At 40.4% G+C, this 17,274-nt stretch overlaps 2 protein-coding genes across 3 annotated transcripts in view; one reads left to right on the top strand and one right to left on the bottom strand.

Annotated features, from left to right (window-relative positions):
- Positions 1-2,580: 2,580 nt before the first annotated feature.
- Positions 2,581-6,530, top strand: DNAJC19 (DnaJ heat shock protein family (Hsp40) member C19). The gene is made up of 6 exons (XM_030456357.1): positions 2,581-2,722; positions 3,203-3,254; positions 3,526-3,599; positions 3,934-4,010; positions 4,868-4,938; positions 5,960-6,530. The coding sequence occupies exons 1-6, from the start codon at positions 2,720-2,722 to the stop codon at positions 6,028-6,030; spliced, it is 348 nt and encodes a 115-aa protein (XP_030312217.1). The 5' UTR covers positions 2,581-2,719; the 3' UTR covers positions 6,031-6,530.
- A 1,454-nt stretch (positions 6,531-7,984) lies between these two features.
- Positions 7,985-17,274, bottom strand: part of FXR1 (FMR1 autosomal homolog 1) — a 31,423-nt gene continuing 22,133 nt past the window's right edge. Inside the window, exons 11-17 of one of the 2 annotated variants that reach the window (XM_030456355.1) lie at positions 16,827-16,913; positions 15,862-16,069; positions 14,051-14,254; positions 13,211-13,411; positions 12,376-12,456; positions 9,851-9,942; positions 7,985-9,007 (exon numbers count right to left, since the gene is read on the bottom strand). In XM_030456355.1, the coding sequence (XP_030312215.1) occupies positions 8,837-9,007; positions 9,851-9,942; positions 12,376-12,456; positions 13,211-13,411; positions 14,051-14,254; positions 15,862-16,069; positions 16,827-16,913 (1,044 nt within the window). In that variant the 3' untranslated portion in view covers positions 7,985-8,836. The remainder of the gene's footprint in view (positions 9,008-9,850; positions 9,943-12,375; positions 12,457-13,210; positions 13,412-14,050; positions 14,255-15,861; positions 16,070-16,826; positions 16,914-17,274) is intronic. The other variant, XM_030456356.1, reaches the window with a different exon arrangement.

A 17,274-nucleotide genomic window follows, 5' to 3' on the forward strand; every position in this document is an offset into this window, starting at 1 on the left:
CTGACAGAAAGTCAGTTCACTTTCTGTACAAATATGTTGGCACATGCAGAGATTTAAGGCACAGGTTGTATAAATTTAACAACACAGACTGGAAAAGAACCTCTTAGCAGATTAATTGCACAATTAACAGGAAAATCCATCAAATTATTCTAAAAATTCATATGAACAAGTCACTTTTGTTTTGTTTCAGTGAAAGCACCAATAGTACACATTCTGTACCTTTCACAACTTGTATTTAGAATCAAAGAAATATACATTAACATCAAACTAAAATAAGAGTTGTGTAGAAAACAAAACCTGTGTATAGAATAGACCGATTTGGAAGACTGGAGGACCCTGTAGGAACTGCATTAACATCAGTGTTACCTGTACCCTCTTCTTTCAGTCAAATTTTCTGAAGACAAGGAAAAACAGAACTTGCAGACCCACTCTATAATATTCCTATAGCCTGTGCTAATCCTGCATCAAGGCATTTCAATCTTTTTGCTTTTTATAATGTTGGGCAAGCAAATAATGGTTCACAGGTGCAGAAGTGAGGACAAATGATACTTGTGCCCTGCCCTACCACAGCTGCAAATGCTCTGTAGTCATTGGTCTGTTCCTCCACACAAAGTACATACACCTGCCTCAGAGGGAAACGGGGATTCCCTGAAGGGATGTCACAGCACCTGAAGGAATATCTCAGGTAGCATTAGAAAGTCTACACTCACAAAAAAAATTTCAGTGACTTTCTTATTTCACGGATAGGGCACAACTAAAAGACACTGAAACTAAAGGACTTTTGCATGTTATAGTGCCCCTAACAGCCAGTATTATTCCAGCATGAGTCTAAAGCTTGCCAGACCACTTGCTTTGCACAATTTCAGTGTCACAGTCATTTGACAGACTTCCTGTTAATACCAGGTTATGTGGGCTCTTGTGTGCTCCTGACTGAGCCCAATTTCTTGGGGACAGTGAAATTATATACAAAAGGTATACTTTGTCAACAGAAGCTCTCTTCTCACAAGGAGAGGGACTTCCTTACCTATTAAGTCAAGACCAAAATGACCACCTATTTCTTTACTTGTGCCCCACATCAGCAGTATCTTAAGCACAAATTCAAAAGGAAAAAACCACAACCCACCATGCAAAACTTGCACTAGGTATTTAGTCATGGAGTATTACGTTATGCCATGCTACACAATCATACCTTTCCTACCATGGCAGAACTAATTCAGATCCTGTTTTACATATGACAGACAGAAATCAATCAACCTGTGTGCAAAGGGCACATTGAGATGTCCCAGAGCCATAACATTAGTAAGAAATGCTCTTACGTTACAAATGAGGTTTTACAAATACTTACTAGAAACAAGTCTCTGGTTCTCCCACAAGACAGTGGCTAGAGACTTGGCCTGGCCTTGAACATGGCACCGTGAAACAAGCTGCACACTTGGTAAATAGTTAAGGATTTACACAAATTAGAAACTCCTCTAAATGAAAGAAGTGTCTCAATGTCAATATCCTGAGAAACGGTGCACTTGCCAAAGATGTGAGAGACCAGCAAATCACAGAATCATAGAAATGGGGATTGGAAAGGGACCTTAAAGACGATCCAGTCCAACCCCCCTGCCATGGGTAGGAACCCATGAGGACACTGACACCTTCTACAAGCACAGAGGGTGACACTAAAGCTTTTCACTCCTGCAAACTATCTGCCAGGAGCACTCAAGAGCTTTGAGCTGTGACCCATTTGAAGTAGTAACTTAGGGTTAAAGGCTGGCACGGTCCCACTGCTGCATTACTCAGTTTCTAAAATGCCTTCAGACTAGAACGAGCCTGGCACAACCTGGACACTTGACCGGTTGTGCTGCTCATGCTTGTAACACTGTATTAGAAATAGATTACACTATGTTATTAATAACATTTGAATACAAGTGCCAGGCCTGTAATCCTCCCTCACTGAGCAGTAACCTTCAGCAATCAGAGCTCTTAGTGCATCCAGCTGGCACTGGTGCCTGACCCAACACCAGAGCCACCCCCGGGGTCGGTCCTGGTGCTGGCAGCATTACAAGGGGGGCTCCCTTGGGAATGTGGAAGCCTCCATGCTGGGCTGATAAGGCACCAGGGACAGAACAGAGGCTCACAGCAAAGTCCCAGAATATAAGACAAGAAAAATAGGCTGGAAGAAAAAAATATTTTTTAAATAAAATAAAATAAAATGCTATCTAGGGTGCGATAAGGCTCCAGATCAGGAACGAAATACGAGCTGTGCCATCACTTGGCACTGCACCCCCGGGCTCTCCTCCAGCAGCCCCTGGAATCGCCGTCCCCCGCCCCGACCTGACCCGTGACAGCCGCCAGTACCAGCCCCAGCTCTGCCGGTACCAGCCCCAGCTCTGCCAGTACCAGCCGGGCGCTGCACGGCACCCAGGGTCGCAGTCGCAGCCGCCACTCGTCGGGGGGGGGGCGATGACCCTTCCCGTGCTCAGGGGAAGATCCTTGCTCGCTGCTCCACTCCCCACCTACACCCACCGAGCCGCCCCTTCCCCCGCAGGAATCACCCTGCCCGGCCCCCCCGGTCTCTCCCCGCCTGCCCGGGGGCGGTGTGAGCAGCTCCCGCCCCTCCCCGCTTTACGGCAGACGGCGGTGCCTTTGCGACCGCCCCCGGTGCCGTACGGGTCCCTTCGAGCTCTCGGGCCGGCGGTCGCCAGTGCGCGGTGCCGGTACCGGAGCCGCCATGGTGAGTGAGCTCGGGGGCCCGGACCCGGCGGGTATCGCCGTAAGAGCCCTTGGGTGGTTATGTCTGGGCCGGCAGCTCCCGAGCCCTTCCCCGGCCCCAGGAGCTCGGCTCGTCCTTGTGGAGGGGCTCGGTGCCCTGCGCTGTGCGGGGAGGGCGCTGCCAGGCCTTGAGCTCCTGCCCCGGCGACTCCGGGGTTAAAGCGGGGCCAAGGGAAAGGACGGTGCTGCCGGGCTGGGTTTACGCGGTCCCGCAAAGCTGGGGCGTTCCCACCCCACCCGGGGTCCCGGGGCCTCAGCCCCGCTGCCTTCCTCTTGTCCCGGCGGTCACCGAGAGCGGCGGAGCCGAAGGACAGCGTAACATAACCTGTGCCCTGGTCATGCAGCTGCCTGCGGGTGTACTTGTCCGACCTGCTGGGTGGGTTTGGTTTGTGCTGTTGTTGTTTTTCTTCTGGTAAACAAATATCCTGTGTTCCCTGTGTAGGCCAGTACGATGGTGGCGGTTGGGCTGACCATAGCGGCGGCTGGATTTGCAGGTTTGTAGATGATGGGAGGACACTGAACACCCCCTTGTACTTACCAGTGCCTGGGTCAGAAATGGTGGCTTTTAAGAGTAGCTAAATGGCTGGTACAGGACACACTTGGGAGAGCCTCCATCGAGAAACCTGCCTGTAATTAACCAAAAGATGGATGTTACTAGTTTTTTTACATCCCCCAAGAGTTTATTCCACATTCTAATCCACAAGTTACCAGTTGCACTGAATTACCAGATAGATCTTTGTGACTTGTTCAACACATTTCTTTAAGGTCGCTATGCAGTAAAAGCTCTGAAGCAAATGGAGCCACAACTAAAACAAGCACTTCAGAATCTACCAAAACCTGTAAGTTTTTATTTTACCAATAGCTTTTTTTTTTTTTTTTAAGTTTGCTTGGTGAAATACCTACAGCCTGTTGCCTCTGTATAGGCTTACTGTGTTTTCTTCTAATACTGAACAAATTTTGTCAATAGTAACAGCATTAATGTACATGATTCTGGTGGAGGTTGACTAATAAAGCATTTGTTTTGGCAAGTTTAAGTACACATTTAAGTAACAATATTCTGCTTCATCTGAATTCCTTATTACAAGTGCAAAAGAACTTTTTCAGCAGCTACAAAACCAATCATAAGTTGTTAAAAGTTACTGTTATTTAAAAATAACACATTTTATCTTTCAGGACTTCAGTGGTTATTACAGAGGTGGATTTGAACCCAAAATGACGAAACGAGAAGCAGCTTTAATACTAGGAGTGAGGTAAAAGGAAATCTATAACAAATGAAAGGTAAAAAGGTGACTGGTGTTGCTGAGCTACTGGCCTGATCTGAAAGGACGTAATTCTCAGTGCTTTAGACTGCCCTGTGCCAAGCTTCCCCTGGGAATGACACTGCCAGGTCAGGCAGTAGGAAACAGCCTTTGAGGATTTTCTGAACTAATTTGGGATTCTTTATAGAATGTTAACTATCTTAGAACTAGCTCTTAACTAGACTCCAAATCCCTAGCACATTCAAAAGCCATGTACAGGTCCTGGTAGATCTGCCATTTCAAGAAGGTTTGGGGTTTACTCAGCAGGGGAGTTGTGCTATTTGGTTACTGTCACTGCTGGTGAATTTCAGATGGATGCTGGGTGAAGTTGCTGCAAAACCCACTTCTTGCATGTGGTGTAAATTCATGACTTATTCCAGAATGTCTTGGTGATTGGAATGGTGGCTATCCCTGCCAAAACTTGGAGAGACTTAAGACCAAATATACAAATGTATTAAATAAGATACAGAATAAGAACAGTGTCTACTTGAAGGTAAATCCCAACTACGAAGTTTTCATACAAAGCTTGGTCTTTTGTTTCTTTTTTAATAAATTAAGACAACTCTGTGGTTTCTTTTTTCCTCCAGCCATTAAGAAGTTATCTCAATAAAATTTTACAACACAGTTCTGTTTGTTTTTAACTGTGTGACAGTCACCCACTGTATCATTACACATTAATATATTAAAAACATCAATGAAAGCCGAAGAATTTATGGATAAGACAGAGCACTTGCTTGTTCTGAGGTAGATTTTAAAGATCTGGAGGATTTTAAGACATTCCATTAAGTCAGTTTTTCTTTCTTTTAAAGCCCTACAGCCAACAAAAGTAAAATTAGAGAAGCTCATAGACGGATCATGCTTCTGAATCATCCAGATAAAGGTAAATTAAGTCACATTAATTAATACATTTTTGATGCAGCTAGTAGAACTGCATAGAGAAGTGACTGACATATGACTCCCCCAGGAAACTTCAATGAAAACAAATTTTAGAGTACCTTCATCCTTATGGTTTTTATGTTTTGTCTACAGCAAGCAGATTCAGCAGGTCAGCCTGTTAATCAGTCTTCTGTGCAGATAAGATTAAAGTGTGATTTGTTAAAATGAGATTTAAAGTTGCCTTAATTTTAAATGAAAGACCAGAGTCTATTTGTGCACTTTATGCTCCATGTGAGTTCATTTGAATATACTGGGAATTAATGATAAATGGCAGGTATTGAGCCTCCTCTGTGTGTTCTAGAGACTGATTTATGAAATATTTCTGTTTCTTGTATTCTGAAGGTTCAGAATGTAGTTATGCTTAACCTTAGTTAACTCCAGGCATCTCTACCTGTTCTAAATTCTGTTTACTGCAGTGAGTCAGAATCATGTTAGTGCTTGGCATTCTAACTTTTTAATCCTCACTTGAAAGGTAAAATGGCTTCATTTAAAGTGACTACTGAATTTCATTACTTTCATGCACCAAAATCCAAAGCAATCCATTTGCTTTGTAGGTTCTGTTTCACTGTCCCTGTAAGTCATTTGTGCATTACCTTTACAAACTGAACGAGTCCCTTGGCACAGCTGCAGCTCACATGCTGGCCTTGAACAAGGGGGAAGGTTTATCTGCAGACTTGTTAGTTTAAGGCTGTGGTATTCACAACAAACTTTGTGCTAAGTCATTAGTGACCAATGATTTACAGCTGCTAAAACTGGAGGAAAAAAAACAACATTCCAGTAAACAAAAAGTAACCAAACAGGACTGTGCTGTCCACTTGTCTAGATACTGCAGTGGCTGTATGTGTAAACTTCATGGCTTCAGCTATAACCAAAATCTCTTTTTTTTGTGTACTGTTGTGTTACTAGCAACAGAGAAGGAAAAGACTTTGTTCCTCTGATGTGACATGAGGTTATCTTTCTTCTAGGTGGTTCTCCCTATGTAGCAGCCAAAATCAATGAAGCTAAAGATTTACTGGAAGACCAAGCTAAAAAATGAATGAGAGACAAAATCTGAGGGTTCGTCCATGCAAATGATTGTTTTTGATAAATGGCTGAAGAAAAGTTCTAATGTCAGTCTTTGACTTAATATAAATGAAGGTGGGAATAGGAACCCAGGGAGGTACTTCCCTCCCCATGCACTTAAGTCACTTTTTTCAGAAATGTGTGAGGGAGTGAGGCTTAAACTTTTTTTTTCACAGCTGTTCATTATTAAGCAGCAAAATCAAATCTGCCATTCAGATATTTTCAGTGTAGAGAGTAATAGCATGGTTTGCCCATGCCTATTACCAGCTACAGGTGGACTTACATGCTGTTACCTAATTTTTTTAAACTACCTATATTTGAAGTTCATGCTGCTGTTCTTTCAACTACTGAAGTCAGCACGATGAACTTGTTTTGGGAGGGTGGAAAACATCAAGAGGATTTATTTCATGGGAAGAACTGGGGCAGCTGTGTGGGTGTCTCTGACTGAAGAAATAAAGTATAGGAAACAATGTCCTGGGTTGTCTTTGCCTTGTGAAAAACAAGGTTGGGTGAGCTGCTGAAGTGCCACTCCTGGGTCTGGAATGTCCCAGGTTTTTTAGTAACCTTCAGTTTTTAACAGATTTTATAGTGTTTTAAGTCCAGATATCTAAGTTCAGTACTATAGTTCTATACATTTTCTTACGCTTCTGAGTCAGAATTCATGTAAAAAAGTTTGCATTTGTAGTAATTAGGAAACAGGAACTGTGTACATAAGATACTGAAGCTGGATTTATCACACTGCAGGAAGCCTACCATACCCCAGCAGCTGCCTCAGGGAGCATGGGTGTCTTCACACTCCCAACACTCTTGCCAGTCTTTCTACAACTATGGTAAAGCTGTTGTACAGCGTGAGTAGGAGTTAACACCCATCTGCTCATAAATGCAAGGGATTTCAGAGCTTACCTTTTTCAGAATCAAAAAGCCTCTGCTGTGGAGTGGTGTGAGCAGCTGCTCCTCCTCTGTGCCAGCTCGGGCTGCTGCTCTGTGGAACAGTTACAGCTATTAGTAAGTACAACCAGGACAACTGTAAGGAGGAATTCTGTGCTTTCAGAAGACAGCTCAAATTGGTAACAGGAGTATGGAATAAGAATGTTTAGAACCTCTATAGAGGGACATTTGCTTTACTGCAGCATTTTAAGTGCTGCAGCTGAAGCACTGTCATGATGCAGTTCCAGAGTGTGCTTATTTCAAGCCACAGCAGAATGTTACTATACTTAAAGGCTCTCCCTGCCAAATACTTTTTTCTAAACATAGCTTGTTTTCCTTCCATTTTTTAATTTTTTCTTCACTTTCGTGGCTGCCTTATCAGTTGAGATGTTTGTGCAGAGAGTTGTAATTCACCTGTCTGTTCTCCAGGAGGTAACATTATTGATGACTGTCAACACTTATATTACAAACTGCACATTGCCTGGAATAACATGCCCAAACCTAGTTGGTACAGCTCTTCTGTAGCTGTATCAGGCAGAAAGATGGAGGCACAGGTGGTTCAAAGCACTTGTTCTTGTCCTCACTCACTTCTGATGACAGCAGGTAAGATTATTTTTTTCTTTTAAGTCAGCACAACTTCAGCTCTGTTTGCTCTGACTTCTTACAACATCTTGCTACCAGGATGTTTTTCCACACCTGTGTTTACTGCGTCATTGCTCTTGCTCACATGCCTGAAAAGATGGGTGTCTACTTCTGTATTAAAAAGTACCTCTGCATTAATTCCTACAGATGTTAGTCTGGTTAGGTGATACTCCAAGACTTGTTTTTAGACTTGTTAATTAATGTTTTAGGTCACTCTAAAGAATGGAAGATTAGCATGTTAAAGACTCTGGGAAAAGAGTGAGGTTCAAGCTGCCTTGCAAGTCTGTTTCAATTTTTAGCATCAACAGCTTGAAAACCTTAAAGTCAACAGTAATTTAAATTTCTGATAGAAACAGTCAACAGATGGAAGATCAAAGTTTATTTTCTTTTACTACCAGCATACAAAAAAAACATATTGCACATCAAACAACCAAAACAAAAATAAAAATACTCTACTAAGGACTAACATATGTAGTTTATACAGAATAAACTTTCTGGAAATTGATCTTTTCAGTAGTTCAGGTTACGTCTTATGGACATGACTAATTCAGCTTAGTGTTAACTAAAGCTATGTTTGATTTTTAAATACTGTACAGTTTAATAAATAAACCAAACAAAGCCTCAATGTAGAACAGTCACTGCCAATGTCACCCAGTATCCCTGCAGATTATGAGAATTTAACAAATGTATTCCAGTGGTCTGCAGATTTTTCCTCTACATACAGCATTTAAAAAACATGTATTAAAACAGACCAGTTTCCAGACTAAACTAATGGAGAAATTACATTTCAGTGCAAAATATTTTAGACTGCATTTCTTTCTAGTATTCCTCAGGTGAAGAAGTGGTTGCATATTATTAAAAATGTAACAAAAGCAGCTAATGCTTTCATAAAGAGTATTATGTTAGGGATCCCCCTCACATCTTTGCCATATTTTGAAAACAAAATAACATTTCCTATAGCCAGCAATTTTGTTTATTTAAATGTTACATATACTATCTCAAGGCACATCTGATGATATATTTATAACACAGTAGGTGTCAAAGTATGTTTAACATATGATTTCTTCAGGATCCCTCCCCTTTCTGTATTCCAAAATGGAGGAACTGAAAGTGCGGTGTCAAGACTGGCGATCCATATTCTATCTTTGGCAAGCTTATACAAGCACTATTTTAAATGTAATGTAAAAGAACTGTAAACTAGGAACTTCAGTTTATGAAACACCATTCAGCACTGCTTCTTCCTGATTATTTCCATCCTCTTGAACAGTAACTTTCTTTTCATCAGGGCTGTGCTGTAGTTTAGAAGGCTCATCCCCAGCAGTTGTAGCAGGCCCATTGATGGCCTTTTCAGAAGGGCTGTTCTCATCAATCGCATCTTTTGCCTTGCAAAAACAAAACCAGGGTAAGAGTAAAAATTCCGTGAAAATCAACAATGTAACCCAATTCCCACTGGCTCACACAGGAACTCTGCAACAGGCAACACCTCTTGCCTCCCTGTGCCAGTATCCCATCACTTACAGCACCCTTGTCATTTATTTGATTCTTCTTTATCAGATGCTCACAAAGAAATTATGCCAAGGTGGCCCTGAGATGGGCACACCCAGAATGTTTTACTTCACTAATTCAACTTGTCTGAGCCAAAGAATATGTTGACTGAAAAGCTGTTTCACATCCCTTTTAAAATCTCTATTAAGATTAGATTCTGTTAATCATTTATAGCAGGGATCTTCCTTATTTTGTTGAACTCAGACATAACTTATGGCAGTAAGTTCAATGTTATTTTAGAAGTAAAGGAATTCTCCTTTACTGAGAATTTCTGAGTATTTGCTATGATATGCAAATTTCTATCATTAAATCTTTCCAAATTTTATTGTACAAGTCACTGAACTTGCTACTTAGTATCCTCTATGTATACAGTGTCTTCAGGATTACTTCTCAAGACTCATCCATGGATAATTTTCACATTTGTTCACATAATGCTCTATTAGTAACTTATATTTTAAAATGTGCAGACACTTCGTTTGAGCACTGCAGGGGTCACTGAAGACTGCAATGAGAGTCCACAAGTTAACGCCAGTTCTGTTTATTCTGGACCATTTCTGCTTTTAATGATTTATTCTTGAACTCAAATGCATTTGTTGTCAGATAAGGACAATCTAAACAGAACATTTCTTTGCTGCAAGAGAAGGGGAAACAAGGAAACCTACGTAAAAAAAAAATCTTACCGTTTCTTTCTTGGTTTTGGCTAGTGGCTCCTTCGGAGGGTTTCTCTGCCTGCTTTGTGATTCAGCTCGTGATATATAATCAGCTACTGTTACTGTTCAAGGAAAAAAATTACAGTGATGCTCACATCAGAAGTCTGGTCAGGCACTACACTTCACGTGTCTTTTTGTGTAAAAGTTATGCTATAACTGGGAAACACCTCACAGAAGGCCTTCATACTAAAGATAGTGGCTATATAGCAAGGATGAATTTGTTTCTGTTGTTAAATAGTTTTCACTGATATCAGTGCTAACATGATCTGAGGGTGGAATCAAATTTAATAAAAATGTAATTTTGGTCCAATTGTAATTTTTCTTGGAGAAAAAGAGCTTTCTGTACTGGGTCTGAAGAGATCAGACAGCTGGTTCTTCAAACCACCAACTGTCCTTGGGGCTTTACTATCTCAAGTAGTGAAGAATTTCACACTAATGAAATTAAGGCAAGTTAAAATAGGAGAAGAATTGGGGTGGCTCAGAGGATGTTATCACGATACAGTAGCATTCAAATCTTTGTTACTTCATGAAGCAACAGGCAAGAGAACTCGCCCCCCTCTGGTGTTCAGAATGCAATCCCCAGAGCTAACTCTGGCTGTGGGTGATGAACTGGTGTGGAGCTCGCCCAAGCTCAAAAGCAGAGCAGCCACGGCTGCACCACCACTGCTACACTTACTGCTTGCTGGCCAGGGGGTTTCTGACCTCTTCTTAACACCTCAGCACATGTTCTTGTAGCCTGGTTTTGACTTATCCCACCCATTTGTAACCACACCAATTGGCAGTTACAGTTATTACTACAAATTTAAATAAACACTTGTATCTTTGATGAGCTAAAGCACATTAGAGTTGGCAAGCATTATCTATTGAACATTACAGTCAATTATATTTAGTACATCATGCATTCAGGTGAACTATTCTTCAGGATTTAGGGCTGACTGTGCTATGGCACGTGAATTTTCTGTTGCAGTAATTGGACTTGTTACAACTGGGTCTTTGAGTAACTGTCAAGACAAGTCAGTTTCTGCATGGGAAGAATTATTTCTTCAAAATGAGGTCTCTACCCAGCTCCTCTTATGTAAAGGTAAAGCAGATTTTATGCACCCAGTGTAAGACACCACTTCTTGATATTCATAGAAACAGGAACCCAAAACGTATAACAGTGTAAATCAATCTAACTAAGTGATTGAAGTACATTGTTAACATTTAGGGAAGGCAAAGTTCCTTCTGTCTTAATTTCATTCTTCACTCACTAAGTAGTTATGAAGAGATGAAGTTACGAGCACACTTTCCACAAAGCTAGTAATAACTACCAATAATCTTGCTGTTGTTTTAGAAATATTATACAAGCTGAAAATGGTCTCTTGAACATGGATGCCAACAGAAGAAAATACTGGTTGGGAAATTTTGTTTTTAGAATACTTAGATTCAAAAGCAAAAATATCATAGCCTTTGTAGAGATGACTCCTCCTTATACTGCTGGCTGACACTGGTCTCTTAGAAATAAAAGCTTTTTACTTTTTCATCTAATTTATATTCTCATACCACTGTTATAAAACTGTGATGTTGAGAACTAATGGGTTACTTTGGATCTGTTTGGGGTGTTGAGCAGTGTTTTTTAGAGGGGTGTGTGTGGTGTGGTTTTGGTTTTATGCTTTTTTTTCCTTCCCCCAAGTTTTAGTGTAATTCAACAGGTTTTTTTCTTCTTTATCAAATGCTGTATGAACACTACAGGTATACGGGGGGACAAACCTGGGTGAAATTTTGTGCCTGTCATGGTAGAAGCCCTTCTGTTACTACCTTACCCAACAAGATGTACAAGCATTTTCTAAATAGGGCACTGCATTGGAAATTAGCTAGTTCACCTTTAACATTTCAAGTGTTAGTACACACAAAAGAAATGCAACAAGCCACAATAAAAAAAAAAAAAAAAAAAAAATCGAAAACATGCAATTTCATTTAAATTCCTCCTCCTTCCCACCCTCAATTTGTGGCCAACTTAAACATATTCACAGAAGCGGGGGGACTGCCAGCAGCTCTGATACAAGCAAGGGACTGGCAGACCCCACACAAGCTCTGCCAGGACACCCACACCCTGCCATCCCACCTCTGGGCTCCTCAGCCAGTGCTGAAAAGGTTGTGTCACATTCAATGCAAGTGCATAGATGCAAGTGAGTGCAGACCATCAACCTCCACGTTGGTCTTGATCCTGAACCACTGATGTCAACAGCACCTTGGCTGTTGACTTCAACGAGAACTGGATCAGAAGCATAATTCTTATGTCCAAGCAAAAAGTTAGACAGTATAAATTAGTTTCATTAGGCAGATTAAGAACTCTTTAAAGTTCTCCTAGTAGAAGAAGTATCTTTGATCTTTGTCTAGTAGTCTTATTAGTTATTGAGTAACCTTTTTACATTATGCAGCTATATGTAGAACAGCAGACACAACATTCTCTCATGCTTTTGACCTGGGATTACCCACAGCTCCACTGGAATTACCTGGCTGTCTATCTTCTGCCTGACCCCTGAAGCGACGCCTGCGGCTACGATTGCGTCGCTGGGGTTTTTTGTCACTATCATCTGCAATTGCAAAGTTTACCATGAACTATTTCTGACGATAAAATAAAATAAATTCTTCAGCAGTTTCAGCATGGGGCATTTAAAATTGCTTCTGTTAAAGAGACAGGCTAAATAGGTCAGGCTGAAAGAAAAACAGAATTTTACACTGAAAGCATAAACAACAATGCAAAACCTGGTTTTACTTTTTTTGCTCTTGGCTCATGAAAACATTTAGGCGTATGCTTAGTAACCTTAGATTTCATTTATTAAGTAACCATGTCAATTTTTAGCCACATAACCCATGAAAGAAGGCTTTTTCTACATCATTAAGCAACAGAGTATATTCCTGTCCCAGGGAGTGTTAAGAAAATTTACTGAGGTAGTCTTCTGCAGAAGCCAGGTAGAGACAATTTAACAGCTACTGAAATAGCTTTACTGCTTCTGAGACAGAGATTAGCAAGGAGAAAATAGAAAGTTGATTCAGCAGCACCCTTTCTAAGGAACAGCAGCACTGATGGGAAACAGCAAGTTGGTCTTTGTTGTCTCTGTCAGGTGGTTCTTTACAGGAGAGACACACAAATACTGGCAGAGCTCAGTAAACAGGAGATCTCATGGCAGAGCCATGGAGGAAGCCTTTCTTTAATCAGACAGCAAATTTTAACAGAACAACCACTCATGACTAACAAAAATGAACAAATGTTTCACTACACTTAAAGAGGACAACACATTCTTTTTCTTAGTTTGTTCCGGGACTTTTATCCAACCGGTTACATACCTAAACCATTCTCATTGACAGAAGCTGTATCAGACTCTGTCATTCCATCCATAAGAACAGCATCTTCATCAGTCCTCCGCCGGCGTGACCTCCGGCGACGGTTGCTGCTGTGGTGAGATTCACTGGCATCTGTATCCACTGTCTGGTCTGACTCTGTGTTATCAAGCAAGCTGTAAGGGTTGCTGTCTGGATCTTTAAGCACTAAAGAAATAAAAAGTTTCCATCTAAGATACTGTCGTCAGGTATAATTTCATTTCCAGGATGATTTCTATCTGTGCTTGAAAGTTTCAAAATACAAAGCAACCTTAAGAAAAGACATAATAGACACAGCTACAGAATTTATGATTTCATACTGGTTCCCCTCTGACTATATTCTAATGGGAAGTATTCTTTCCAAGGTGACTTCCGATGATTTCCAAGGTGCCATTTAGAGAACTTTACTCAAAATTGCTAAACGTGTAAAATACACCTTTCACTTCACTGCAGCACAGTACTTCTGAAACCACCAACAGGGTACCGATTAGCACAGTCAAATTCTGATAAAATGTAACTTCCATTCTATGATTTCTTCTCCCATTTTGTACCTAAACAAAAGCTTAACTCAGAAGGCAGCCATAGGTAACATGGCAATGATTTATAACCTATGTGTGTAGTAGAGGAAGGAAATAAAGATCATTGTGTGCAGAAAATAAAAATTAACTGCATAGTATGACAAGAAAGGATCACACAACTGCAGTGAAATTGCAGCATGTAAAATGTAAAAAAGGAGTATTTCAAATAGGAAAAGATTATACAGAAAATTGCTAGAAACAAAAATTTGAAACACATTTCAAACAGTACCAGAGCTAATGGATGACTTGCCACCACGAGGTCCACCACGCCCACGACCTCCAGACACACTGCGTCCTCGTCCTCCAGGACGTCGTCTGTTGTCACGCTGATGTCTGCTTTCTCTGTCATCTTCTCCTGCCAAGGACCAGTCACTAAGTTCATCTTTTCTCTCAGACTCAGTTTCAGAGGGATTAGAGAGCTCCGAGTTTGTACCTTGTACAATATGGAAAAGAACATCGGGAGTGAGTATGGAATTTGGAATTATTTGGGTTTCAGATTCTCACAGAAGTCTTCCAACCTGCATAGCTGGTTATACATACATACCAGGCTTTTTTCACACACATAAAAAAATATATATAAATATAGAAATTAAATTTATTAATATATTATTATAGAAGTATAACATGTAATTATATATGTATTCATTTATAAATACATGCATGTATAAAATATATACTACCTATGTTTCTAAGGTTCTCAACCTAAGTTCGTTTGCATTAACATGAGAACGGCTCAAAGACTACCAAAACCACGATTTATGTACACAGATAAATCAAGGATTAAAGAGTATTTCCTCCCTTTGTGTATACACTGCAGGCATTTGGTGCAGTTTCTAGGCAACTTCCCTGAAATTCCCAAGGACAACTTTATAGCTGATGGCTGTTGCTAAGCAACCTCCTCTGGCTGTTGTAATGCTGCTTGAACAATTTAACTGTTTATATTAAACAGCTTCCATAGCGTCCCACTGTTTCAGAGCTAATCAAACCCACACAGCTTATTACTACTTAAAAATTCATCTTGTACAATTTTAAGCATCCAGGAATTCTCCCAACTACCCATTCTGGAAGAAATTTAGATCAATACAGTTCTAACAAGCAATTCTTGCCATTTTGGGGGGAAAGGAAGCTTTCCAAATGAAAGGGTGGGTATATAAACGAACAACTTCCATTACTGTTTAGTCAGTTCATTGGGAAATAGTAAAAAAAAAAAAGTTACAAACATTACCATTATCACCAGAATCAACCTGACAACATGGCACGACCCTGGAAGCTACCATCAGTGACAGACTATAAAATCAAAAACTTGTCTGATTCTGTAACAGAAGAAAGCTCCATGTGGATGATCAAGAGTAATTTACCTCACTGAATAAAAGAGATCTATTTCTTTCCCCTGCTCACAGGAGCACCTATGCTTCTTTGTGAAATATGCCTTTATTCAAATGCACTCTGTCTCCATTTTAGAAGCTGCTGCTGAGTGGAAAGGGATTGTGCAAACCTCTAGGGAATTGAACAGCAGTTCCTTGTTAATTTAAAAAGACATCAGAATATCTCACTACATCTTCAACAAATCCCATTAGTTTTAGTTCCTGACCAAATCATAAAAAACCCGAACTTTGTGCTGTCTCCATTTTAGATTGTTTTACTTTTCAAAAATACATTCTTAAGATGGCTGTGATCAGATAAGCATTTTTCCTCCTTCTCAAAACACATTAGTGCCAAGCTGTATTTTTAATTTATTTTTAAACTTGTGTCTCTTGAGAGTAGCTGTAGCTCATCCCCAGCTTTGGACAATGTACCTCTTACTGCTGAAGGATAACATCTTCCTAGAGTGCAATTTGTTCATTTTCTCCATTTAAAACTTAACTTCAACACAAATGTCAATCTAGTTAGGTGCTGAGCTATGTAAAAAAATATAAATGGCAATTCTAAATTTTCAACCCTGCCTTCACTCAACTCCACTGACCACAAGGAAATCTTGAGACAGTTCTGGATTCAGAGGTCTACTGAGGACTTGCTCAATAAATGCTGAAGCAAACTGACCGTAACCAGAGGTGTAATTGGGGCCCCTGCGGCCTCTCCCTCTGCCGCTGTAGGATCTGGAGCCCTGCATGGAGGAGAGGGTGCTCTCATCAGTTGTGTAACCCTTCTCTTTTTCAGGAACTCGAGTGGAAGAAGGTCTGAAGCCCATCCCAATCTGGCGCAGCTGTTCGTCAATCTGCAGCCTTTCCAGTCTCAGTTGTTCTACCTCCTATGTAAAAGGAAACAAAAAAAATTGCCAATAAAGAAATGTTTCTCCCCTGTTATAAAATACCATCATCCACCCAGGCATCTTAAAAACCTCCTGTAGCAGGGTTAGCAGCACCTTGAAGGTGGCTGCAAATAATGAAATTTAACTACAAGTTCTGTCACCTCTGAGTTTTAGAAGAAATCTAAAGCCTCTCTCTTAAATCACCATGCTCAAAGACTGTTTATGAGACTATTACCTTGCTTAACTACACCAGGTACTCTAGTGAAAGCAAACTGATGAAGTTAAGTGATTCAAATTAATCAAGGATTTCTGTTACGTCAACACTAGAAATCCATGTAAATCAAACTGATTTAATAGTTCTAACAATAATATGGGTAACAGTTCTAACAATAAGACAGAGTATTAGTGTGTTACTACCAGGAATTCCATCCTAACCTAACAGGGCATCAGACTCATAACAACAGTACTCTAACACAGACCCCAAAAATAGTTAACTACTTCTCCACTGTCACCTAAGACAAGTGTTTACAGTCCAATCATTTTAACACAAACAGTACTAACTAAGCAAGATGAAGTATTTAAAGGCGTACGTAGCACTTTGGGGCAAGGGTTTAAGTCAAAGGCTCCAAACCTTTAATTCCTATATAAAGAGGAACAGTTTGTCACCTGCAAATCTCACTAGAGTTATTGCTTTAAAAATTTTGTTATTTAAACCAAAGTGTCCTTGACAGATTTTTTTCTTCTGAAACACACTTACCTTTAGATATGCAATATGGTATTCTAGAAGAACTTGGACATTCCCAATGCTCTCTTTAGTACCAACAAATACAAACGGTACCATTCCCTATAGAAACAGAATATCACATCTTATTTTCAGGAAGAATATAATCATCAAAATTATGTTCTCTCTAAGTTATAAAAATCTGTTTAAATTACCAAAATGACCAGAAGAAGGAAAGATAGTAACTGCACCCTGGGCTGCACAGATGCACTAGACATAGCTCAGACTGGGGTAAAGGCAGGGCTTTATATGTTAAGGACTTAAGCTTTCCCAATGACCCATTCTGGCAGCTGAGCTCACCTGGCATACAGTGTTTCTCTTACTCTCCCACCTTTAACACAAGCACTGTGTGTTTATCGAAGATGTGTGGAAGCATATAGAGTTCACCAAGTGTCCAGTGTTTTATTAAACCAACTTTAAAGAT

Source organism: Calypte anna, chromosome 9 (assembly GCF_003957555.1).
Source record: "Calypte anna isolate BGI_N300 chromosome 9, bCalAnn1_v1.p, whole genome shotgun sequence".
In the NCBI taxonomy this organism is placed as follows: domain Eukaryota; kingdom Metazoa; phylum Chordata; class Aves; order Apodiformes; family Trochilidae; genus Calypte; species Calypte anna.